This window comes from Perca flavescens, chromosome 22 (genome assembly GCF_004354835.1).
Source record: "Perca flavescens isolate YP-PL-M2 chromosome 22, PFLA_1.0, whole genome shotgun sequence".
Classification (NCBI taxonomy): Eukaryota; Metazoa; Chordata; class Actinopteri; order Perciformes; family Percidae; genus Perca; species Perca flavescens.
Window position 1 is genome coordinate 5,324,298 of NC_041352.1, and position 25,068 is coordinate 5,349,365.

Genomic DNA, 25,068 nt, shown 5'->3' on the forward strand with positions numbered 1-25,068 from the left:
TCTTTCTCCTTTCTCACCTAGCTGTCCTATCAATTAAAGGCAGAAAAGCCCCAAAGAATCCTTGTCCTTTCCTTGATGACTTTAAAATAATACATATAATATTTATGTGTTACGTTTTGGGAAGGTTGTTGTTGCCAAGCACCCCAAATACGGCACTCTACATGTGCATGCACGTGATGCTTCTTCTTACAGACTCTCATGAGACGTTCTCTTCAGTGTGAGGACGGTTAATAAACTGTAATATCCATCTCTCCAACTCTAAGACTCCTGAAGAATAAACACATAGATCCATAAATGCAGAAGGAGAAATATGTTTCCACGGTGCCGTTCTGTGTAAGTGTTGGCTTGGTGTGTATGACTGCCGTGTGTGAGAGAGAGAGAGGCTGACAAATTTAGCCTTCAGTGAAGCGAGGTAATGATGAATTTGAAGCTCAGCCATCATTCTGCATTCTGCTGTTTTCATCTGCATCTGTCTGATCTGCAGATCAGTGTTCTGCTGGATCTGAAAACACAACAGCAAAAGGACCATTTCTAAGACTGTTACTGCAGAAATCGCTCAGCTGGCTGAGAAATAAGAGAACTATTTGAGATTACCATGGTAAGGCATCATCTCGGCTCCCTCAGACGGCAAGGGAAAAAGCTGAGCCTGCAGTTCTGACTATTGCCTTGCAAGAGCTGCATATTGTTATGGGAATTAGAAGCAAATGTATTTTTATTGGCAGAGGAGCACGAGATGAGAATGGATCTCTTTTCCTCTGGGGCAAAAAAAAAAAAGCTAATGTTATAAAGTATAATGTCACAATTTGTCATAGTCTCACACACAAAATAAGTCAAATGAGTAAAAAAAATGTTCTCCTGTACTATAAGGTCTTTTCTCTACTGTGCGACAGAAAGTTGCGTGGTTAAGACACAATCGTTAGCCTATTTTTATAAAAACGTCTGCTACGGAGCCATAACGTGAGGTACAAGGAAATGGAGCCTTTTATACATTGTCGTATTTCTTTAGAAATAAACAATGGACAAATGAGTCTTTAAACGCTTCAGATGTAAAGTTATTTGCTGTCCAAGTGGCGCCAAAATGAATGGGAGTCAATGGGATGCTAACGGCGGGTGATGGCTTGATAGCATCAAAATGGCTCCATAGGAGGTATGCTTTGTGGATGCTCGCTTACCCCCTTGCCAAAGTGCCTCTGGGCGCAATTAGATAAAGCTACAACCAATCGGAGCAACATAATGTGACCTCCAATCAATCCTAGCAACATAACGTGACCTCCAACCAATCGGAGCAACATAACTTGACCTCCAACCAATCCCAGCAACATAACATGACCTACAGCCAATCAGAACATCATTACTGCCCTTCATGATTTCTTTGAAAATCTCCCACTGAGTTCTGGATGGAGAGGGAGGAGAGGCGGTAGCACTTTGCTGATCGTGGGCTGGGGCGAATGCTGTATAAAATCAGCAAGTGAACCATGCTAATTGCTCAACCAGCGGATGTTCCAGAGATGTGGCATGCTCTCTACGGTCCAGCTTCATCAACCTCCTTGGGCTAAATTCAATAGGTTAGCCTACATTTCTGCTTCCTCGAGAATCTGCCGAGTTCTAATGAAATGTATGCAGATGTGAATCAGATGCAGCACTGCTTCTTGAAGACCGTCCTCACAAGAAAACCAGCAGCATTAGTTATGAAAGTGGTAGTCTACGTCCACGACGTTCCGCTTCCGGGATTGTTCAGGTGCCGCCGGAAATTCCGCCGGATGTCCCTCTTCTGGGCCGGATGCCCGTCACCTTCCTCTTCCTTTGTGTTGGTGTTCTAAACTCTGGTGGATTTCTGAGGACTATGGTTAACTGCTCCTAGAGCTGGGCGATATGGAGCAAATCAAATATCACGATATTTTTGACCAAATACCTCGATGTCGATACCGCAACGATATTGATGTGTTGACTATTGGTGCTTTAACAAAATATTTACACAATGAGATTTGTGATAAATAATCCTCAGTAATGTGGATATAATGACTAAGTGGGTAAAGGCAAATAATAGAACAGTTACAACAGTCTGGTAAGTTCAGAAAATGACATCACTTTACTGTAATGCAGCCTTTAAAACCAGGAAAAGACAACACTTATGCCATATTACGATATTACGATATCCAAAATCTAAGACGATATCTAGTCTCATATGACGATATCGATATAATATCGATATATTGCCCAGCTTTAAATGCTCCTCAAATCTCTGCAGGATAAATCCAGACAGCTAGCTAGACTATCTGTCCAATCTGAGTTTTCTGTCGCACAACTAAAACTACTTTTGAACGTACACGTTCCACCAAAACAAGTTTCTTCCAGAGGCTATTTTGCAGAGATACTGGGGCTCTGTGCAGCGCTTAGCACCGCCCAATGCGAGCCTAATAAAAGTGGTGAAGCTCCTGTTCCAATACATTTTCCGTTAACACTGGTTTCTCTTAACCGTGGTCACAATTGTTCCCTGGCCTTGCACACACAACAGGGTGTTCAACGCACCACCGTTTCAGTAACGCAACATTGGGGTTATTTTTGTTACTTTTGCAGCTTTCAGGGGCCGCAAAGGGCTACAGTCTTGTTCAGCTGAGACTGATCAATGTTCTGTATTGACATTCAGTGTTTAAAAGGTCACTAGGGGTACTTTATGATATTCTTAATAATCATATAAACATCTCAATGTCTTCAAATGTGAAGAAACATGACCTGTATTTAGAGGTTTTCATAAGAATAGTGTTTGTCACTGTAAGGAAAAATGAAATTGAATGATTTAGTGTTACTAAAGACAGGCCGGCCTGAGCCCCTCCAGCTGCTTTAAATGAAGATTAAATAAAAAAAAAAAAAACATCCCTGAATGATTGATTAATAAATAAAATGAGGGGGGGTTAGATAAACAGTTAATCCGTTAGTGCTCTGGTCTCACTTATTGCTGAAGTGGTCAACCTTTTTGGAAGAAGGGAATCAGGAAAGCATTACATCACTACTGAGATGAAGCCAAAAGCCTTCAATAAACTGATTCATCTTTTTCATATCGTCTTACAAATTATATTAAGCAAGACACACGCTTTTAGTCACTAAATATGTTTTCTGAAAGGTAGGCTACATCCCAACGTTTGCTGTAGCGTGTTGAAGAAGGCAGTGACAGAAAGGGAAAGCAGGAGGGATGAAAGAAGTGCGCTATGTGGCCTAATCCCGGCCGCATCACACACCAACACCATCTGTCACCATTCACATTTGGAGTCAGCTGCCGGGGACTGGACTGCTGGGTAGTGACTGGTGCTGGTGTACGGAAGGAGTGTGTGTGTGTGTGTGTGTGTGTGTGTGTGTGTGTGTGTGTGTGTGTGTGTGTGTGTGTGTGTGTGTGTGTGTGTGTGTGTGTGTGTACAGAGCGAACCGGGCAACAGCATCAGCAGCAGTGTGATGGCTCAGAGAGCAGCGGGGGACCGTGATGCGGCAGTGACACATGGCACCGCCTGCCCGCTCTGACTGCAGCTTCCCAGCTCTGTCCATCCGCCGGGAGACGGGAGCGGCCGGACCAGGGGATGCTGAGAGAGGCTGCTGGGAGGTTGGAGGCTGCCGCAACCCCCACCCCCACCACGATCAGCCCCAGACCGAGCCGCTGCGGAGAGACTGAGAGGACCGGACTGACCGCGGATCGAATAGTCTATCGCCTCCTGGTAAGCCCGACTCTGGCCCCACCTGTCATTACCTGCAGTGTTGTAGCAACCGGAGCCGGGGCTGCTAGTACAGTGCTAATCACAGCAGCAACACATGGTCTGTATTTCCATTGAGACATTTTTGATCTGCATATTGTTCTCACTTTACATTATGTAAAACGTAAAAGAAAATACATACAGTGTATGATCTAGCCTATTGTCTTTATAATAAAGCAGATTGCTGCTATACCATTCGCTCTCTAGCTGGAGTTCTTGCAGTCCACTGATTATATAATGTTTGCACTTAAACACATTAAAACACATTTTCATGACCACTTTATATTCTCATATTAGTAAGTGGTGTTAGGTTTTTTGTTCACCATCAGGACCATATAGGCTACGGTCTGTTGTATTGTACAGTATGTTGTTTGTAGACTACAGCTGTCTGTTTTTCTTTGTTTTTACTGTGGCTGCAGCATGGGTTAAGTGCACAAGACTAATTTCCCACGATGCGGGACAATAAAGTTAATCTTGAATCTTGAAACTTGAACATGGATGATGTCTTATGGTCCTTGCAGTGCGCCTGAGGCTTTCCGTCCCTCCCGAGCCGCCGTAGCGATGGGCGATAACGTGTCCAAGCGTCTGAAGCTGATCTCGGCTCCAGACGCAGAGATGGAGGAGCGCTCTTTCCCGAACCCGTACCTGGACTGGGAGCAGGGTCTGCCCAGCTCCAGCTCCGGAGCGGAATCCCAGTACAACGAGCCGTTCGATGCCGACGGACAGGTGAGAGCTCTGGGTGACAGAAACTACAGAAGCGCGCCTGCTGCAGTCCGCTAAAGTTGGAAAGATATTCACAGACTCCAACTTCCGGGATCAATAACGCATCAGACGAATGGTATTAACCGGATTAAAAGACAAACGCCTCTTCTCTACCCTAGTTAGTAAGGCAGACAGCGACCTATGGAAAGCCAGACTGTTCAAATACACGTTATTTCTCGCACGTAAACAATACGTAACTTTCCATAGTATAGCGAGCTAACGTTAAAGGTCCCATGATGACTTGGTGCTCTTTGGATGCTTTTATATAGACCTTAGTGGTCCCCAAATACTGTATCTGAAGTCTCTTTTATATAGACCTTAGTGGTCCCCAAATACTGTATCTGAAGTCTCTTTTATATAGACCTTAGTGGTCCCCTAATACTGTATCTGAAGTCTCTTTTATATATACCTTAGTGGTCCCCTAATACTGTATCTGAAGTCTCTTTTATATAGGCCTTAGTTGTCCCCTAATACTGTATCTGAAGTCTCTTTTATATAGGCCTTAGTGGTCCCCTAATACTGTATCTGAAGTCTCTTTTATATATACCTTAGTGGTCCCCTAATACTGTATGTGAAGTCTCTTTTATATAGGCCTTAGTTGTCCACTAATACTGTATCTGAAGTCTCTTTTATATAGACCTTAGTGGTCCCCTAATACTGTATCTGAAGTCCCTTTTATATATACCTTAGTTGTCCCCTAATACTGTATCTGAAGTCTCTTTTATATAGACCTTAGTGATCCCCTAATACTGTATCTGAAGTCTCTTTTATATAGACCTTAGTGATCCCCTAATACTGTATCTGAAGTATCTTTTATATAGACCTTAGTGGCCCCCTAATACTGTATCTGAAGTCTCTTTTATATAGACCTTAGTGGTCCTCTAATACTGTATCTGAAGTCTCTTTTATATAGACCTTAGTGGTCCCCTAATACTGTATCTGAAGTCTCTTTTATATAGACCTTAGTGGCCCCCTAATACTGTATCTGAAGTCTCTTTTATATAGGCCTTAGTTGTCCCCTAATACTGTATCTGAAGTCTCTTTTATATATACCTTAGTGGTCCCCTAATACTGTATCTGAAGTCCCTTTTATATATACCTTAGTGGTCCCCTAATACTGTATCTGAAGTCCCTTTTATATATACCTTAGTGGTCCCCTAATACTGTATCTGAAGTCCCTTTTATATATACCTTAGTGGTCCCCTAATACTGTATCTGAAGTCTCTTTTATATAGGTCTTAGTGGTCCCCTAATACTGTATCTGAAGTCTCTTTTATATAGACCTTAGTGGTCCCCTAATACTGTATCTGAAGTCTCTTTTATATAGACCTTAGTGGTCCCCTAATACTGTATCTGAAGTCTCTTTTATATAGGCCTTAGTGGTCCCCTAATACTGTATCTGAAGTCTCTTTTATATAGACCTTAGTGGTCCCCTAATACTGTATCTGAAGTCTCTTTTATATAGACCTTAGTGGTCCCCTAATACTGTATCTGAAATCTCTTTTATATAGACCTTAGTGGTCCTCTAATACTGTATCTGAAGTCTCTTTTATATAGACCTTAGTGGTCCCCTAATACTGTATCTGAAGTCTCTTTTATATAGACCTTAGTGGCCCCCTAATACTGTATCTGAAGTCTCTTTTATATATACCTTAGTGGTCCCCTAATACTGTATCTGAAGTCTCTTTTATATAGGCCTTAGTTGTCCCCTAATACTGTATCTGAAGTCCCTTTTATATAGACCTTAATTCAATTTCAATTCAATTTTATTTATAGTATCAAATCATAACAAAAGTTATCTCGAGACACTTTACAGATAGAGTAGGTCTAGACCACACTCTATAAATTCCAAAACCCCAACAATTACAGTAATTCCCTCAAGAGCAAGCATTAGCAGTGGCTATTGCGACAGTGGCAAGAAAAAACTCCCTTTTAGGAAGAAACCTCGGCAGACCCAGACTCTTGGTAGGCGGTGTCTGACGGGCCGGTTGGGGGCGTGATGAACAGTGGTGATAACAGTCACATTAGAAGTCACATTGACTTCGAAGGTTATCGTGGAAGTTCATGTCATAGCAGGGCACATCGTGTCATACTGAGTAGTGCAGTCTCCTATACCGGATCCTGACTACTCTGTGCGTATGAACATCACAGCAGGGCGTTGCGGGATGTAACGTGGCGCTGCAGAGCACGGGTGGAGGCTGCGGATGCAGCAGGACGCAGCAGGATGCAGCCGGGAAATGCAGAGAATCGCAGAGCATAGCTCTGCGAAGAAGAAACATAAGGACTCCGGGAGTAAACTCCCCAGAGCTAGATTAGTAACAAGCATTTCTGGGACAGGATGCATACAAAAGTAACAAGTAGAGATGAGAGAGCAGCTCAGTGTGTCTTAGGGAGGAACAGCCTCCCCGGCAGTCTAGAATTGTAATAGCATAACTTAAGAGAGGCAGGTTAAAGAGAGGTGCCTGGTCGGGCTAGAACTCCCCCAACCGGATCGGGCTGTACTGGCCTGCCTCCCTCTACTCTCGCTCGATTATTAATTATACAGTATAGAAAAAAACTGATGACTACGAGGAGAAGCAGTGGGCCGGGTTAGGTGGACGCTTCAACTCCTCGTCCCTAACTATAAGCTTTATCAAAGAGGAGGGTTTTCAGTTTACTCTTAAATGTGGTAACGGTGTCTGCCTCTCGAACCCCGACTGGGAGCTGGTTCCATAATACTGGAGCCTGATAGCTGAAGGCCCTGGCCCCCAGTCTACTTCCAGAGACTCTAGGAACCATAAGTAGCCCCGCATTCTGGGAGCGCAGTGCTCTAGTGGGACAATAAGGTACTATGAGCTCTTCTAAGTATGATGGTGCTTGACCATTTAGAGCTTTGTAAGTCAGGAGGAGGATTTTAAATTCAATCCTATATTTCACTGGAAGCCAATGCAGAGAAGCTAATACAGGAGAAATATGATCTCTTCTCTTAGTTCTCGTCAGAACACGTGCTGCAGCATTCTGGATCAGTTGGAGAGTCTTAATGGACTTATTTGGGCAACCTGATAATAAGGAATTGCAGTAATCTAGTCTAGAAGTAACGAATGCATGGACTAGTTTTTCAGCATCGCTTTGAGACAGGATATTCCTAATTTTGGCAATGTTACGAAGATGGAAAAAGGCTATTCTTGAGGTTTGTTTTAAGTGGGCGTTGAAGGATATATCCTGATCAAAAATAACTCCTAGATTTCTGACAGCAGTGCTGGAGGCCAGGGTAATACCATCCAGAGTAACTATATCTTTCGAAAACGAAGTTCGGCGGTGCGTTGGTCCTATCACAATAACTTCAGTTTTGTCTGAGTTTAACATCAGGAAATTGTGGGTCATCCAGGATTTTATATCCTCAATACACGCTTGAAGTCTTGCTAACTGACCACTTTCATCTGGCTTAATTGACAGATATAATTGGGTATCGTCTGCGTAACAGTGATAGTTAATCGAGTGTTTCCTAATAATATTACCTAGAGGAAGCATATATAAGGAAAATAGAATTGGTCCAAGCACTGAGCCTTGAGGAACGCCATGGCTAACTTTAGCGTGCTTGGAGGGTTTATCATTAACATTAACAAACTGGGATCGCTCAGAGAAATAGGACTTAAACCAGCTTAGTGCAATTCCTTTAATGCCAACTAAGTGTTCCAGTCTCTGTAACAGGATAGTATGGTCAATAGTGTCAAATGCAGCACTAAGATCTAGTAGAACAAGAATGGAGACAAGTCCTTTGTCTGCAGCAGTTAGAAGGTCGTTAGTAATTTTCACCAGTGCCGTCTCTGTGCTATGATTCTTTCTAAATCCTGATTGAAAATCATCAAATAGACTGTTGCTATGTAGAAAATCACATAACTGATTAGCAACCACCTTCTCAAGGATCTTGGATAGAAAGGGAAGGTTAGATATAGGTCTATAGTTTGCTAAGACCTCAGGATCTAGGGTGGGTTTTTTTCAGAAGAGGTTTTATCACAGCAATTTTAAATGACTGCGGTACATAACCTGTTAGTAAGGACATGTTGATCATATCTAATAATGAAGTGTTTACCACGGGTAACGCTTCTTTGAGTAGCCTCGTTGGGATGGGGTCTAAGAGACAGGTAGACGGCTTTAGCTGAGGATATCTTTAACATTAATTGTTGAAGGTCTATAGGATAAAAGCAGTCCAAGTATATGTCGGGAGTCGCCGTTCTTTCTAGCGGTCCTGCATTTAAAGATGAACTGTTAGAAGTTAAGGGCAAAAGGTGATGAATTTTATCTCTAATTGTTATAATTTTATCATTAAAGAAGCTCATGAAGTCATCACTACTCAGAGCTAGAGGAATAGATGGCTCAGTAGAGCTGTGGCTATCTGTCAGCCTGGCTACAGTGCTGAAAAGAAACCTTGGGTTGTTCTTGTTTTCTTCTATTAATGATGAGTAATAGTCTGATCTGGCCTTTCTTAGGGCCTTCCTATAGGTTTTCAGACTGTCTTGCCATTCCAAACGGGATTCCTCCACTTTGGTGGAGCGCCACTTACTTTCGATGATGTTTCGTGAGATTTGTTTTAATTTGCGAGTTTGGGAGTTATACCAAGGAGCTAATTTCCTTTGCTTTATCGTCTTCTTTTTTGAGAGGAGCGACAGAGTCTAAGGTCGTCCGTAGGGCAAGTCGTAGCACCGCCTCTACAAATGTATCAATTTGAGAGGGACTGAGGTTAACATAGAGGTCCTCTGTTATGTTAAGGCACGACATAGACTGGAATGCTGTAGGAATATTTTCCTTAAATTTAGCTATAGCACTGTCAGATAGGCATCTAGTGTAGAAGCTGCTATCTGGTTTAGTATGGTCAGGTAGCAAGAAATCAAAAGTAATTAAAAAATGATCTGATAATACCAGATTCTGCGGAAATATTATTAAATCCTCAATTTCAATACCATATGCCAGCACAAGGTCGAGGGTGTGGTTAAAACAGTGCGTCGCCTTGTGCACACTCTGACTGAAACCGATTGAATCCAGTAATGAGTTGAAAGCAGTACTAAGGCTATCATTGTCAACGTCCACATGGATATTAAAATCACCTACAATAAGTACTTTGTCTGATTTAAGGACTACACATGATAAAAACTCTGAGAATTCAGATAAAAATTCAGAATACGGACCTGGAGCTCGGTAGACAACAACAAATATAATTGGCTGTACTGATTTCCGTGTTGGATGTTGAAGATTAAGAACAAGGCTTTCAAAAGAGTTATAATTTAGTTTGGGTTTAGGGTTAATTAACAGGCTTGAATCAAATATGGCTGCAACTCCCCCTCCTCGGCCTGAGCCTCTAGGAATTTGAGTATTAATATGACTGGGAGGGGTGGCTTCATTTAGACTAACATATTCTTCATGGCCCAGCCAGGTTTCAGTAAGACAGAATAGATCAATTTGATTATCAGATATCAATTCATTTACGAGTACTGCTTTAGAAGACAAAGATCTGATATTTAGTAATCCACATCTAATTTTCCTATCCTTTTCTATCATTGCTGTGGTAGTTTTAATTCCAATTAGGTTGTTAAGTGTTGCCCCTCTATTCACCACTTTGTGTGGTCTGTTGTTGATAATTACTGGAATAGTACTAGTACCACATGTTACTGGAGTAATACTAGTACTACATGTTATCCTACAGAAAACATTTTCAGATCCATCCACTTGTATAGTGCTATCAGGATCAATACCTGGGGGACATGAATCTGTGATATTTTCAACATAATGTCAATACTTGCCTTCTGTCAGTGTGGTCGTTATGTTGTCAGATAGCAGCCTGGCTCCGTGTCGGTTTGGGTGGAGACCATCACGCTTCAGCAGGTTGGGCATCTCCCAGAACAAGTTGAAGTTGTCGACATAGGGAAGGCCCAGGGAAGTGCAGAGTGGTTCCAGCCAGGTGTGGAGCCAGAACAGTCTGGACCATCTCTCCGCACCCTTTTAACCTTAGTGGTCCCCTAATACTGTATCTGAAGTCCCTTTTATATATACCTTAGTGGTCCCCTAATACTGTATCTGAAGTCTCTTTTATATAGACCTTACTGGTCCCCTAATACTGTATCTGAAGTCTCTTTTATATAGGCCTTAGTGGTCCCCTAATACTGTATCTGAAGTCTCTTTTATATAGACCTTAGTGGTCCCCTAATACTGTATCTGAAGTCTCTTTTATATAGACCTTAGTGGCCCCCTAATACTGTATCTGAAGTCTCTTTTATATAGACCTTAGTGGCCCCCTAATACTGTATCTGAAGTCTTTTTATATAGACCTTAGTGGCCCCTAATACTGTATCTGAAGTCTCTTTTATATAGACCTTAGTGGTCCCCTAATACTGTATCTGAAGTCTCTTTTATATAGACCTTAGTGGTCCCCTAATACTGTATCTGAAGTCTCTTTTATATAGACCTTAGTGGTCCCCCTAATACTGTATCTGAAGTCTCTTTTATATAGACCTTAGTGGTCCCCTAATACTGTATCTGAAGTCTCTTTTATATAGACCTTAGTGGTCCCCTAATACTGTATCTGAAGTCTCTTTTATATAGACCTTAGTGGTCCCCTAATACTGTATCTGAAGTCTCTTTTATATAGACCTTAGTGGTCCCCTAATACTGTATCTGAAGTCTCTTTTATATAGACCTTAGTGGCCCCCAATACTGTATCTGAAGTCTCTTTTATATAGGCCTTAGTTGTCCCCTAATACTGTATCTGAAGTCCCTTTTATATATAGTTGTCCCCTAGTGGTATCCCCCTTTTAATACTGTATCTGAAGTCCCTTTCCTGTATCTGAAAAAAATCAGCCTTGGTGCAGAATTCCAGCCACTAGAGCCAGTCCCACAATGAGCTTTCCTTAGGATGTGCCATTTCTGTGTCTGTAGCTATTGAGGAGGAGAGGGGGGGTGTGGCCTTGACCAACTGCCACTTTGCTCGTTTGAAAGCCATGATGTCTCTCTCTAACCCAACTGAAAATTTTAGGGGCACAACCAGAAAATTTAGGGGCACACACCGTAAATCAACGTGCTAACCAAATATTCACATTTCTACTAATTTCCACTGTATTACTAATAAATACTTTGATAATAGGTGCAGAAATTACAATGTGCTGTTTCAAATTCAGTGTCACTTTTGAAGATGCAACATATAAGGTAAACTGACAGCCCCATCGCTGTCCTGACAGTAAAAAATATATATATTTAGTTTATTATTGTATTTGTATATCATTTTTTAGCGTGTTTTATTTTCATCATGACCGTTTTTAATTGCTCTTTAATGTTTCATGTAAAGCACTTTGAATAGCTGAAAGCTGCTGTAGAAATAATGTAGCCTTGCAACCTCAGCCTGTCAGTCAGTCACCAGGGCATAGAAACCACTGTTGTGCCTGCTCGTCTCCGAGGAAGTGTAACATCAACAGTACTGCGACCGCTTTCGGCTCGCCATTAATATCATATCGCAGCAAACGCTGTCTGACTGAAGTTATGAAAAACTGTAACCACACTTGAAACCACTTTATCGCCATTTCCGTGACTCACTGTGACTTCAACAAAACTGCAGAGCCGACGTAGTTTGTATTGTCTACGTGTGTGTGTGTGTGTGTGTGTGTGTGTGTGTGTGTGTGTGTGTGTGTGTGTGTGTGTGTGTGTGTGTGTGTCAGAGCGTCAGAGCTCTGCTCTCTGTCAATTTTCAGAGAGGACAGATAAGCTTGGCCTTACGCGCTCTCAGGTACCGACATTTCAACGTTTAATGTGTAAAAAAAAAAATACATCCATGTGCGACTGGATGTAAAATTAAGTCGCACACTCTCAAATTTTGGTCGCAGTTTGGACCCCTGAAGTCGGGTGGAAAAGGACGGCAAGATAGTGGTATTTTTAGCGGTTCTTATCTACTCTCTCAAGTATTTTGAATGTGTACTGCAGTAACAATTTTAAACACTAGCTGTCAATATTACATATTGCACCTTTAAATTCAATGTTCAATTTGTTCAATAAAAGAAAGTTGGAAAGGATTTCCTTTCATTGGTTTTAAATTCAACAAGCAGTTTGTTGTATTTTAGCAGAATAATGTATGCAGCAGACCTGAGTACACTTTAATATCTGTTTATTTATCACAAGTAATATGGTTATTGTGATATTCAACAACGGTATCGCATATCGCGTATTTTTCTTCATATCATGCAGCCCTAGTTTGAAGACGGGGTCCCCAGTCCTCTCGTCTCCTCTCTCTGGAGGTGTTGTGAGTTTTTTTTCAGCTGACTGACTGGCTCTCTCCTCCTCAGGTGAGCGCAGCTTTCCAGAAGAAGGTACACAATAAGATCAAAGATCTCCTTCAGCAGATGGAGGAGGGCCTGAAGACTGCCGACCCCCATGACTTCTCCACCTACACCGGCTGGACAGGTCTGTGTCAAACTGAGAAGACCTGCCGATCCCGTTGGCCAGTTTCAGCCTATTGTTGATCCCCCCCGTGTGCTGTCTTCCCTACAGGCATTGCCCTGCTGTACCTCCAGCTGTACCGGACGTCCCGTGAGGCCACCCACCTGCAGAGGGCGCTGGACTACGTGAAGAGGACCATGAGGATCCTGAATGGCCGTAAAGTGACTTTCCTGTGTGGCGACGCTGGGCCACTGGCAGTGGGCGCGGTGGTTTACCACAAACTGAATAACACTGCTGATAGTCAGGACTGTCTGTCCAGGTGAGTGGCTGGCACTGTGCACGAAGGTATGGACGTGGTTGTTCTACGTGGGGGGAATCTAATGTGGCCCATGTAGGAAGATATGTGGCGCCACAGACATATTTTATGTTACTGCTGCACATGTCAGTGTTTCCCCTATAATTGTACAGGCAGGAACCCCTACCAGGTCAGATAAATAAGAATAATGCTTAATATCCATTCCGCTATATTCATTGTGCAGCGCTGCACCGCAGTGGACTGCAGCGACGCAGTTCATAAAGACTTTCTACATGAGGACTGCATCATTTCTTCAACAATGTGACATCAGTACACCAACCTCTATTTATATAAAAGCAGATTCCGCCTCCCTCGTTTCCCCCTATAGCTCCTTAACACAGAGTTATTGGTACGCAACCCTATTCCCAAGTGAGTTGTCCCCTTTGGAGTGTATTTCTGTGTCATCATGGTGTGTGTGTGTGTGTGTGTGTGTGTGTGTGTGTGTGTGTGTGTGTGTGTGTGTGTGTGTGTGTGTGTGTGTGTGTGTGTGTGTGTGTGTGTGTGTGTGTGTGTGTGTGTGTGTGTGTGTGTGTGTGTGTGTGTGTGTGTGTGTGTGTGTGTGTGTGTGTGTGTGTGTGTGTGTGTGTGTGTGTGTGGCTGTGTGTGTGTGTGTGTGTGTGTGTGTCAGGCTCCTCCAGCTCCAGGGCTCCGTGCTGGCTCCAGACTCCGAGATGCCAGATGAGCTGCTGTATGGCCGGGCCGGCTACCTTTACGCTCTGCTCTACGTTAACAAAGAGATAGGGGCCGACGCGGTGGATGAGAGCACCATTGCAAAGGTCAGACACGCACATGCATGCTTTTTTCTTCCAAATGTATCCCTCGGTTATTCCGAGTTTTACGTGTGTAACGTGTACAACTTGTTCAGTGCAAGTTTGAACTTCTATCTCGAACTTTACAGTACTATGAAGGAAATCACACGTTGTCACGAGTCCGTCACGTCCCATGTACCACCACCACCGGTCAATTTGATTTGGCTTTGGTTCTTTTGTTGAGAATTTTGTTAGTTTTCGTCACATTCTAGTTATTTGACGATTGCAAACTTTGGTCTAGTTTTAATTGAGAAATAGCAAAGACAGTTTTGACATGTTTTTATGTAATCTGAGGCTACATTTGGCACCGTCTTTAAAGGGGAACTATGCAGTTTTTTTTTTAGCTTAATTTACCATAACTGAACAGCTTCGGAGTCATTGGAATGGTTATATGACTTTTTTCGAGTTGAATGGTGGTCGTCTCGCTCCCCCCTAGCGCCACCCTTGCAACTTTGGGCCAGCGAGCCGCCCAAAGTTGTCGTGTGCAGTGGCGGAGCTAGAAAATGTTATATGGGGTGGCAAAGGGGGGCGGGGGGGGAAGAGGTCTTGGAAGGGTGGCATGGGTAGATGGTGCGTGGGAATCCCTATATGTAAATGGCTTTAATCAAACAAACACAAAAATACTTTTAAATACTTTTAATACTTTTCAAAGAATAAATAAAGAATAAAAACATACCATATGGTCCAGGGGTAACTGCAGGCCTCTTCTTCCTTGTCATCTTCATCTGCCTCCTCCTGATCACTCTCTGCCTATGTCCCTCTCTCTGAATCTGGAGCCTCCTCTTCATCCCTCACTGATTCTTTTTTTTCCTCATCTCCTTCACTTATTTCCTCTTTTCCTTCTGTGGTCTTCTCCTGCTCTGACCCTCCGTGGTCTCTCCAGTTTACTGCCTTCTCCTTCTGTTCCCTCATTCTCTTCCTCTTGTGTACTTCTTTGAATTTTCTTGCTGTGTGTGAGCCAGACTGAGCAAACGCCGCTCTGCACGTTTGAATCAGGGACGTAGCTAAGTATTTGAGGGGCAGGGGGCTAATAATGCATTTGAAATAAAAAATAAAATTGTTCACTTTTAGTAAATGTATTGTTTAGTTCACTGTTTTGAGAAGCTTGTGGACATAGTGGCGGGTTGGTTTTACAAGTTCAGTTTTTGGATCACCAAAGTTTGGGGGGGCAAGGCTCTAGAGGGCCCCCCTGTAGATCCGCCCCTGGTCGCGTGATATCAGGTCTCGCCATGTAACAAATTGCTTCACGGCACTGCACGCATCCAGGAACCGGCTAGCTATGAGAACAAGGTAGCGATGGAGTTTTTCACTCCATCGTCATGGCTGAGCCGGCGAAAAAGAAGCAGAAAGCTAGGAAAGCATTGTTGGAGGAACAGAGAGAGAGGAAACGGCAGACTGACCAAGCGAGGAGTCAGACACGAGCAAACATCGTACCTGCGTTTTCAGAATTGCGAGGACTGAGACAAACACAAGCCTGCTAATCCGATGCTGACCTGGCGTTCTCGCTGTTGCACTTGTAAGTATCTGTGATCAGAAACTTTATCCGCCACAGAGTTTCTTGTCAGCTTGATGTTGGCAAACGCTATATGCTCCTGCTCCGACAGCGTTCTAAGGCCATTGTAGGAAAAAAGAATAATGTTACGGACCCAGGAGAGAAGGGTAATATTTTGAGAAAAACCTCAGTGGACATGGCTCTGTGCGTTCGCCGGCTTCTTTGAAAACAAATGCACATGACCAGAGGGAGAAGATGGGAGTGGGGTGGGAGAGACAAGTTTTTACGACAGTGTTGCCAAATGTCCATTCCAAAGCTGTAGGTGGAGCTCTGTAGAGAAACCTGAGAGCAAAAAGGGAAACAGCGACCCTTTTAACCCCTTTAATGGCTGTTGGACAAAGTGTATGTGGGTGTAGATGGGTACGGATTAGGGATTGACCAATATAATCTATGAAAATCCGCTCATGGATCGCATCTCTCGCCCAGGCGCCGTCTCACTCCCTTTATCTCTCCTGGCAGTTGTCATACTCCTAGAACTGGAGTCAACGTTGGTCAGTGTAACGCTTATCAGTTCAATTTTCTAAGCACAAGCGGACATTTGGAAAAACAGGAAAATGGGTTCAAATATCCAATTTTTCATTTTTTTCCACCATGACAAATTTAATTTTATTAAGCGCATCAGAAATTGAGAAAATTACAAAATTGCGTCTGGGCGTAGCTAGGCGGAACGAGGGAGACAACACCATTGCAGTAATGAACAATTGGAGCAATTTTGTAATTTTCTAAATTTCTGATCCTCTGAATAAAAATAGAAAATAGGAAAAAACATTTTAAACATCAAATTTTTTAATTTGTCAAGGCGGAAAAAAAATTGGATATTGGATTCATCAATTCAGTCATTTGATGAATCCACCTTAATTATTAAAAAGTATCGTTATTGGCGATGCTGGCCCTGTTTTGGTATCGGATCGATACCAAATTTTGCAGTTTCGCACGCCACTAATGCAAACCCTGGTCTTCAGTAGGTCCTGGGCTTGTACATCCACCGTTACTACAAGAACATGACACTTCATATCACATCATCTTGCTCTTGAGGGAATTACTGTAATTGTTGGAATTGCTGGGGCTTTGTAAATTATAGAGTGTGGTCTAGACCTACTCTATCTGTAAAGTGTCTCGATATAACTCTTGTTATGATTTGATACTATAAATAAAATTGAATTGAACCATTTATTGGCATACAAATGCATGGTTATGTTTCATAGCAAAGTAGGGGGCAATTTGCTGCGTGTGCTCCCACTTAGTAACTGTAAATTCAAAACTCATAAGATTTACTGGAGGACATAAATGATTTGAGATTTAGGGCAAATCTAGTATCTAAACCCTGACCTATTCTTGTATTGGGTAGAGACATACAACGGTGAACCCAAACTCCTAGCATCAGACTATAGTCTTTCTATCTCTATTTAGAGTTCTTCACATGCCTAAAACTAAAAATAGAGCCCTGCCTGTGCCTTCATCTCTAAGATCAGATCCTACTGAATGCTACTGGGACGCAAAATGTGGGACTTGAACCAGGCACAACACAAAGATATATTTGTGCTTTATGGCACCAATTACTGACTGTTATCTGCTCATGCTCAGTTGGCAACACGCTGTCCCTTTTCCTCCTCCCACAGAGTATTCGCTAATACTCAAGTAGACATGCATGGATACAGACGATGGGCATAGTCAGAGAGAGAAAGGAGACCTTTCCTAATCAATTACACATGGGGGGGGGTGACACTCAGCAAAGGGCCACAGGTCGGATTCAAACTCGGGCCGCTGCCAAGGACTCAGCCTACATGGGGGGCACACTCTAATGTGTGATTTAGAGGTCGCCCCAACAATCCATATGTTCTGCTGCAGGTCTTATTTTCAGGTTGTAGCTCTAGGTTGTCAACACTAAAAATGCCCTGTTAACGCGTTCTCACTTAACAATACATCCTGTTAATCAAATCTGAGTTTTGTTCTGGTTATTTGCAAATGTTAAAAGCTAAACCTAATCCGATTCGGTAAGGGCTTTGAAAAGGATTCCCGTTCAATGAGAGGATTTGATTACGGGCGGAGTCAGTTCTCCGTGATTGTTCTCCACATTGAACACCTGAGGACACACGATTAACACCGGCAAGCTGTAGGAATTCAGTTCCCACAAGGAGAACCAACTGTCTGCCAGGATACAGTCAGACGGGTCATTTGTGTTCTGCAACTTGTGGTTACGCTTTACTTGAAGGGATCTACATAGGAGTGACATGACACTGTCATGAACGTGTCCTAAACATTATAAACAAGTCATCAACGTTTGCGACATTACGCTTCTGTCATTAAGTGTCATTCGGTTTTTGTCACGACAAGTTAGGGTTAGGGTTCATGTGTCATGACAGTGTCATGTGTTCATGACAGTGTCATGTCACTCTTATGTAGATACCTTCAGGTAAAGGGTTACCCAACTTTTTCTCCCTTTCAAATCCTCAGGTGGTGATGGCCATCGTGGAATCGGGGAAGAACATGTCAGCCGAGCAGAAGAAGACGGATCGCTGCCCTCTGCTCTACGAATGGCACAAGAAGCAGTACATTGGAGCTGCCCACGGCCTAGCTGGAATCTATCACATGCTGATGCAGGTAAGACTGAATGGGTCCACTGGTTGGTTGTTGGTGTTGGGATGTCTAGCCAGCCTCCCCTTTTGAAAATCTAAAATGTAATCCTAATCAGACTTTATATGACAGCTGTGTTGACGGTCGGAGCGTGACAAGATCATACAAATTCAGAATTCCCTGCCGTAAGGATACAGTGAAGAGATTAGATTCTCTCAGCTTAGGCAGTGTTGTCACGCTAGGCTGGATAATCAATCATCTCTGATTGCTGATGGGAAAAGTTTAGTACATGTGTTTTTTCACAGTGAAGCTACCAGTAGTCAGTGTTTGTGTTGGCTGCAAAATAGAAATAAAGCACCTCATTAATGATTCATCTGATTAATGCAACAGTATCACAACGTCTCCAGACCATACTTCAGCCAGGCTACAGCTAATTGAGTTAGGGACTAGCTAGTGGTCCAACACAGCCGGGAAATGAGCGAGCAAAATCAAACAGAACCCTTTATTTTAGGGGAAGCAACATCAATGCGTTAATATCATTCACCTTGGCCTGGATTGACAGCGTCATGTGGGTCAACCAGTGTTAATTTCCCTTTCTTGCTTTTGTGATAGATAGATAGATAGATAGATAGATAGATAGATGGATAGATAGATGGAGAAATTCATATTTGTAAAGCATTAAAGTTTAAGAAAGGATGGTTCACATAAGTTTTTTTAATTTGTATTGTCTATGTAGATGTACTCCCCTACAAAGTCATCCTAGGAATTCGAAAATTATATATCATTTACAAATAGAGCTATTCAAGTCAAATCGTAAATATTCCAGTATTTATTCATATGGCAGTATACAGTGTATCGTAGGAAAAAAATATTGGCTTTTCATTTTCAGCCATAAGGCATGCAGGGAATCCATCTTAAGGCCTCTTTACAGTCGCCGTTCCCAACCTGTCGCGTGACAATGTGACATCAAAATGACATAGATCTCGCTGACGCGCCAGGATTTAAAGTGTGCGACTAGAGGTCTTGCACCACTCTATTTTTTTCAGTGGCGCACGACGAGGCGGAAACAGGAAGCATGGACGAGTTCGAGGGCAAGCTTTCCGAGCAAGTGCGTCAATAGCAACTGCGTTCTGACTGGTACCGGATGCCAGGACTCTCAGAGTGACTGCAAGTCTCTCTTGTAAACTTACTGGGTTAAGATGAGTTCTTTTATGGTGAATGAAAGGCTTGATCCGACCAAGTAGGTCATCGAATCGTTGTGCAGACATTCTGAAGTATTCAACGTGCTTCTCTTCGTCTATCATCCTCATTTGTTTCATAATGATATTGAACTCACTGTATTTATGTCTGGCGTTATTCAAAGGACGAACATTCCACCTTCTTTTTCTTCGTTTCTTTGCAAGCAGCCACCATAAGACACATTTTCTCTCCTGTAAAAGTGATAGAAATAGTTATGTTAAGAATGAGGAAAAAGAAAAGTGTCTAGAGAAAAGTCAGTGTTGATTTTGAGACACAGCCCCCCTAATCTGATGTCGGAAAGGTCCGGTAAAGGGGGCGGAGGCGGTTCTGAACTATACTGGCTGTATAATGGTTCCATCCTGAAGCTTGGCAGCTTGGGTTTCCTGTATAATATGACAATAATAGTACTACATTATGCACAGATATTACATTATGAGTTTCTAAAATCCCTAATTCTTACTCTCCTGCATCCTCTTCTGACTCCATCTTTCTCAGGTCACGTTACATTGATGGAACATGTTGTGTTTCCAAAGCAGGATGGTAATTACTCAGAGATGACTAGTAATAATTCAAGTAAACTCTGTCTGTCTCCAGCCCGGAGCAAAGGTCCATCCAGACATTCTGGCCCAATTGATCCGTCCCAGCATCGACTACGTCCGCCACAAGAGGTTTCGTTCGGGGAACTTCCCATCGTCGCTGAGTAACGAGAGTGACCGGCTGGTTCACTGGTGCCACGGAGCTCCTGGTGTCATCCATATGCTCATCATGGCTTATAAGGTGAGTCTGCTTCATGCATTGTTCTGTGGTTCACGTTGTGCAGTAACATCAACACTTCCACAGCAGTCGAACTACATCTGTCGAGCATCTGTTTGAACTGACCAGACAGGAAGCCTTCCTGTCCAACACTGGCACCGCATCTATTATATTGTGTTGGAGAGCCTTTGAAACGTGTAGTGGCCATTTTAAAGCAGGGATACACAGAATCCAGGATTCGGCTTCGGATTCGGCCGAATATTGGGCTTTTTGACGGGGTTTGGTTTCTGCCAAACCAAACCCTAGGCTTGCAGTATACGCGCTACGCTGGTCGACGTAATGACGCCGCCGTTGATTACGGGAAGGTGTTTACGTAGGCGGAGCGTTCAATGCAGTAGGCTGTGAAAAAGTGAAAATGGAACTCATAAGCAGAAAAAGTGTTGTGTGGCAGTACTTTCAGTCAAAAGAAGGCCATTCAAGTCCAGCTACATGTTTAATTTGCAACGCCGATTTGTGTCGTGGTGGCGAGGACCCTAAACAACACACAACCTCGCCGCTGTTAAAACGTTTGCGTTTGAAACATCCGAAAGAATACGAGTTGTGCATGAAGGAATCTACAGACAGCAGCCAAAATGCAGCAACTTCAGGTAAATAAAATGAAAAATACACTGCTGTGGACGTTGTTCACTTCATTAATGTGTTGACTGTGTTAATAGACTGAGGATGGGAGTAGGATTCGGTATTTGTTTTCGGATTCGGCAGAATCTTAACCAGTGGTTTCGGTATTCGGCCAAACCCACTTGTAGAAGTGGTTAATATTTAGTGTTATACACACTTTATCTTGTCACTGCTGAACTCGTAAGGAAATTATGATGGAATATAAATGCTCCCGTCCTGATGAAACACCAGCTATTTTAGTAGCCTGGCTGTGGATACACACATACTCACACATACAGCACTAATGCAATGCACTTTATATTGCCTTATTGCTGAAATATACTATATAAATGATGTTGCCTTGCCTTGCCTAATGCACTGTAGGCTAATTCCTTCTTTTCTTGGCCCATTAGGGACCCATGTGCTGCTATTCTGGCATTCTTCTCACTAATGCAGCGCACAGAACTCAGAACAAAGGGAGGCACGATTGCTCATCACTGCCTCACTATTACCAGAACACCCAACAGATCTTTCATTTCATTTGGCTGTTTGTATTTCAGGGCAGCCGTTATAGTACTGTCTACATTCTGTATTTCATTTTAAAGCTGTTGGTATTCACCAAACAGAAAATCAGCATAATAATGCAATCATTGCTTCACCGAGCAATAACATTGGATATATGTTATTACAGAGAGATGTTTCAAAGTGTCTCCATTGCAAGTAAAGCTGGGAGCATCACCAGCAACACAGGAAGATATAAAATGCTGCATGGAGTGCCACATCCCCCTTGTTGCTATGCAACACATCTTGTCAATATACCAGCTATATGATTTATTTGCTCACCTTAAGCTCCCATGAAACCGTGATGTAGTTCCCTTTGAAACCGCTCAGTGAGGGATCTTTTTACTGCGCTTACCAATCACATTGTATCCATCTAATGTGACATGTGCACAGATCCACACACATTAGGTACCAGGTAGGCATTGTTACAAAAAACAAAAGTCAGCCATAGTCAGTTCCAGGATTAGGGGGAGGGATCCACTGCGTCATGACTGGTTGTGCTTATTATTAGTCCATTTACCAGCTCCTTATCCCAGCCTTCCAATGACGGAGCATCTTTACAAATCCAGAATTTAACAAAAGCATTTCTAGTTTCTAATTGTACAGGCGGCTCTGCTATTTAATTACTCTCACAAGTGCAGGATGACATCAGCTGTGATCATGCACATGTTTCAGGAAGTGGCAGTATTCCATTCATATTCATAATCCAGTCATAGACTAATACCAATCTGAGCCTGAGGCTAAAACAATTTGGTCCAGGTTGAAAAAATACTGAAATTCTCCTTTTGACCGTAGTTTTTGTGACCTTTCCATTCGTCCAGGTTTGATTCTTTTGGCTTTACCTGTGTGTCCCCAGGTGTTTAAAGAGGAGAAGTACTTGAAGGAGGCTGCAGAATGTGCGGAGGTGATCTGGCAGCGGGGTCTGCTCAGAAAAGGCTACGGTATCTGCCACGGCACCGCCGGCAACGGATACGCCTTCCTGTCCCTTTACAAGCTGACCCAGGAGAAGAAATATCTGTACCGCGCCTGCAAGGTAAGAACAAGAGTCAACTTTTTTTTTAGAGTGAACAACAACAACAAAAAGCTTCCTAATACGGACTTAAAACAAAATGTACCTTCAAAATGTAAGAGAAAGTTGAATCAGTGCAATTTGATAAATCCTACGCACTAAGAAAAATGAATATAGGCCTATATGGTAACCTTGAATCTAGTTTGTGCTTCCTATGAGCGTCCAGATTCAAATTCAATGTTGTTGATGTCATCACAATACCACCTCATGGTGAGTTTGGCGTCAGGAACCACATTTCTGACAAAAAACACCACAGAAACAATAGAAAAATATAACAATTATTAGTGTAAAAGTGTTGTTTTGTAGTGCTTTGGTCAGACGGAAATGTATGTAATGTTATAGTGACTAAAACCAACATGACTATCTGACCAAACGCTCCAGGGTTCAGGTAAAACTAGTCTATAGCCACGACGTTCCACTTCTGGGATTGGTCCGGTGCTGCCGGATGTCCCTCTTTTTGGCCGGATGTCCGTCACCTTCATCTGTCTTTGTGTTGGCGTTCTAAACTCCGGTGGATTTCTGAGGACTATGGTTAACTGCTCCTCAGATCTCTGCAGGGTAAATCCAGACAGCTAGCTAGACTCCAGGGTTCGGGTTAAAGGACAAATTCGGCACAAAATGAACCTAGGGGTAAATAACACGTGGGTACCGAGCCGACGCTTCTCTGGGATGTGTTTTCATGCTAATCGAATGTGACCAGTTTTAGGGCAAACCGCTAATTAGCTTATAATGCTAGTCGTCGGGGCAGAGGGTAAAGTCAAAAGTATTTCTACACCACTAACGAGGATCAACGTAGCACCAAACTTCCACGGTAGCATAATGAGGGTCCCTACATGAAAACCGAAGCATCGAGAACTTTGTAAGTGTACAGACAGTTTATTAAAAAGATAGTTTGGAAAGACATTACCTTCGGGTATACAGGCAGGCGCCATCTATGGAAAACAGTCACAACCAGTCCAACAACGAACGCCGTGCAAGCAGTAACCAGTAACATAGCTCAACCACGGCGTTGGAAGTGTGGTGCTATGTTGAGCCTTGTTAGTGGTATAGAAATGGCAATTTCTTTTGACTTTACCCTCTGCCCCGACAACTAGCGTTATAAGCTAATTAGCGGTTTGGGCTAAAACTGGTCCCATTCGATTAGCATGAAAACGCATCCCAGAGAACGGTCGGCTCGGTACCTGTCCCCCCCCACCCACACACAGCTAAAATATCACAGACCACAGCTTCAAGAAAGTAGATGTTTGGTTCCTGAAATAAAGGACCTTTCACGTGCACTGAATATGTTGTCGTTGGAACAAACTTAATGAAGTAAATGTTTGACGAGTAGTTTTCTCTTTTTGCATTTTTTTCAAACATGTACACATGCATATTGCATGAATGTGTATGAACACATTGATATTACATCCTTCCAGTTTGCTGAGTGGTGTTTGGACTACGGGACCCACGGCTGTCGCATCCCAGACAGACCCTACTCTCTTTTTGAAGGTACCGCATGTTTTAATTCCCCTTTCCACCAGATTGATTTAAAGCTGCTTTGACATTTACCCTTTATCCACATAGTCACGATTGTGAGCGCCGCACACAAGTCTCTTCTTGTGTTTTATCTTCACCTGATCAATCCAAAACTGGGCTGTCAAAACTTAAATGACATTTGAATGTTCATTTACAAAAATAAAGAAAAAAACGTCTATTTATGCACATTATGCACCACATAAATGTGGTATGGATAATACCATAAGATGGTAAAAATGTTTTCAATGAAAATGAGAATAATGATACAAAATGATTATTCACTCCAATATCGTGAATCATATCGCAATCGCAATATCAGTCAAGATAACCACAATCAGATATTTTCCTCATATCGTGCAGCGCTAGATTAAACCAACCAAAAGCTCTAAAAGCTGTTAAATGAATTAGTGCACAAAAAAGAAAAATGGTAGTGAGGAAAGCAAACAAATGTTTTTGAGCCGTATGTCTGTTTCTGTGTAGAGTACACTGAGAGCAACGGAAACCGGAGTCACATTCCTTGCATATGTTCACATACTTTGGTCATGAAAGCTGATTCTGATCTGAAAGTGTTTACTAAGAGGAGATTTACACATTATTAAGTACAACTAAGCCACATTTGAACTTTCAAACTGCTGCTGATGCAGGATACACCAAATCTAGTTGTATAACCATTTGCTATTTTCTTGTCAGTTGTTAAGACTAAAGTGTCTCTGATTGGACAGCCTTCTTGACTTGTTGGCAGTAATGGATGGGTTTCTCCTCTCAGGTATGGCAGGGGCCGTCTACTACCTATCAGAGATGGAAAAGCCTGAAGCCTCCTGCTTCCCTGCCTTTGAACTTTGACCTGCCCACTGATGGGATAGAAGATGAAGATGAAGGGGACGGGGACGGGGGACAAAATGTTTGAGTCTTTGCTCGAAAGCTGGCCAAGGATGTACAGTATTTGTAATGCAGCTTTCAACCTTGGTCTTGAGTAATTAGTGAGCGGTTACACTGAAAATGAAGAACTGAGCAGAGTGAGTGTTTGTTAGAGTAAACCTATGGTTTGGTTTGTGAAACTAAAATTGTATACAAACGGATAAAGG

At 42.7% G+C, this 25,068-nt stretch overlaps 1 protein-coding gene across 1 annotated transcript; it reads left to right on the forward strand.

The window, feature by feature from the left end:
* Nucleotides 1-3,474: 3,474 nt before the first annotated feature.
* On the forward strand, nucleotides 3,475-25,054 carry lancl2 (LanC lantibiotic synthetase component C-like 2 (bacterial)). The gene is made up of 10 exons (XM_028569521.1): nucleotides 3,475-3,704; nucleotides 4,262-4,466; nucleotides 12,806-12,923; nucleotides 13,011-13,218; nucleotides 13,883-14,030; nucleotides 18,070-18,216; nucleotides 20,023-20,205; nucleotides 22,256-22,432; nucleotides 23,884-23,956; nucleotides 24,750-25,054. The coding sequence occupies exons 2-10, from the start codon at nucleotides 4,302-4,304 to the stop codon at nucleotides 24,824-24,826; spliced, it is 1,296 nt and encodes a 431-aa protein (XP_028425322.1). The 5' UTR covers nucleotides 3,475-3,704; nucleotides 4,262-4,301; the 3' UTR covers nucleotides 24,827-25,054.
* Nucleotides 25,055-25,068: the final 14 nt, after the last annotated feature.

Coding starts and splice junctions, on each gene's coding strand:
- lancl2 (XM_028569521.1), top strand. CDS start 4,302: ATGGGCGATAACGTGTCCAAGCGTCTGAAGCTGATCTCGGCTCCAGAC. Junction 4,467..12,805: donor CGTTCGATGCCGACGGACAG/GTGAGAGCTCTG, acceptor TCTCCTCCTCAG/GTGAGCGCAGCTTTCCAGAA. Junction 20,206..22,255: donor TGCTCATCATGGCTTATAAG/GTGAGTCTGCTT, acceptor GTGTGTCCCCAG/GTGTTTAAAGAGGAGAAGTA.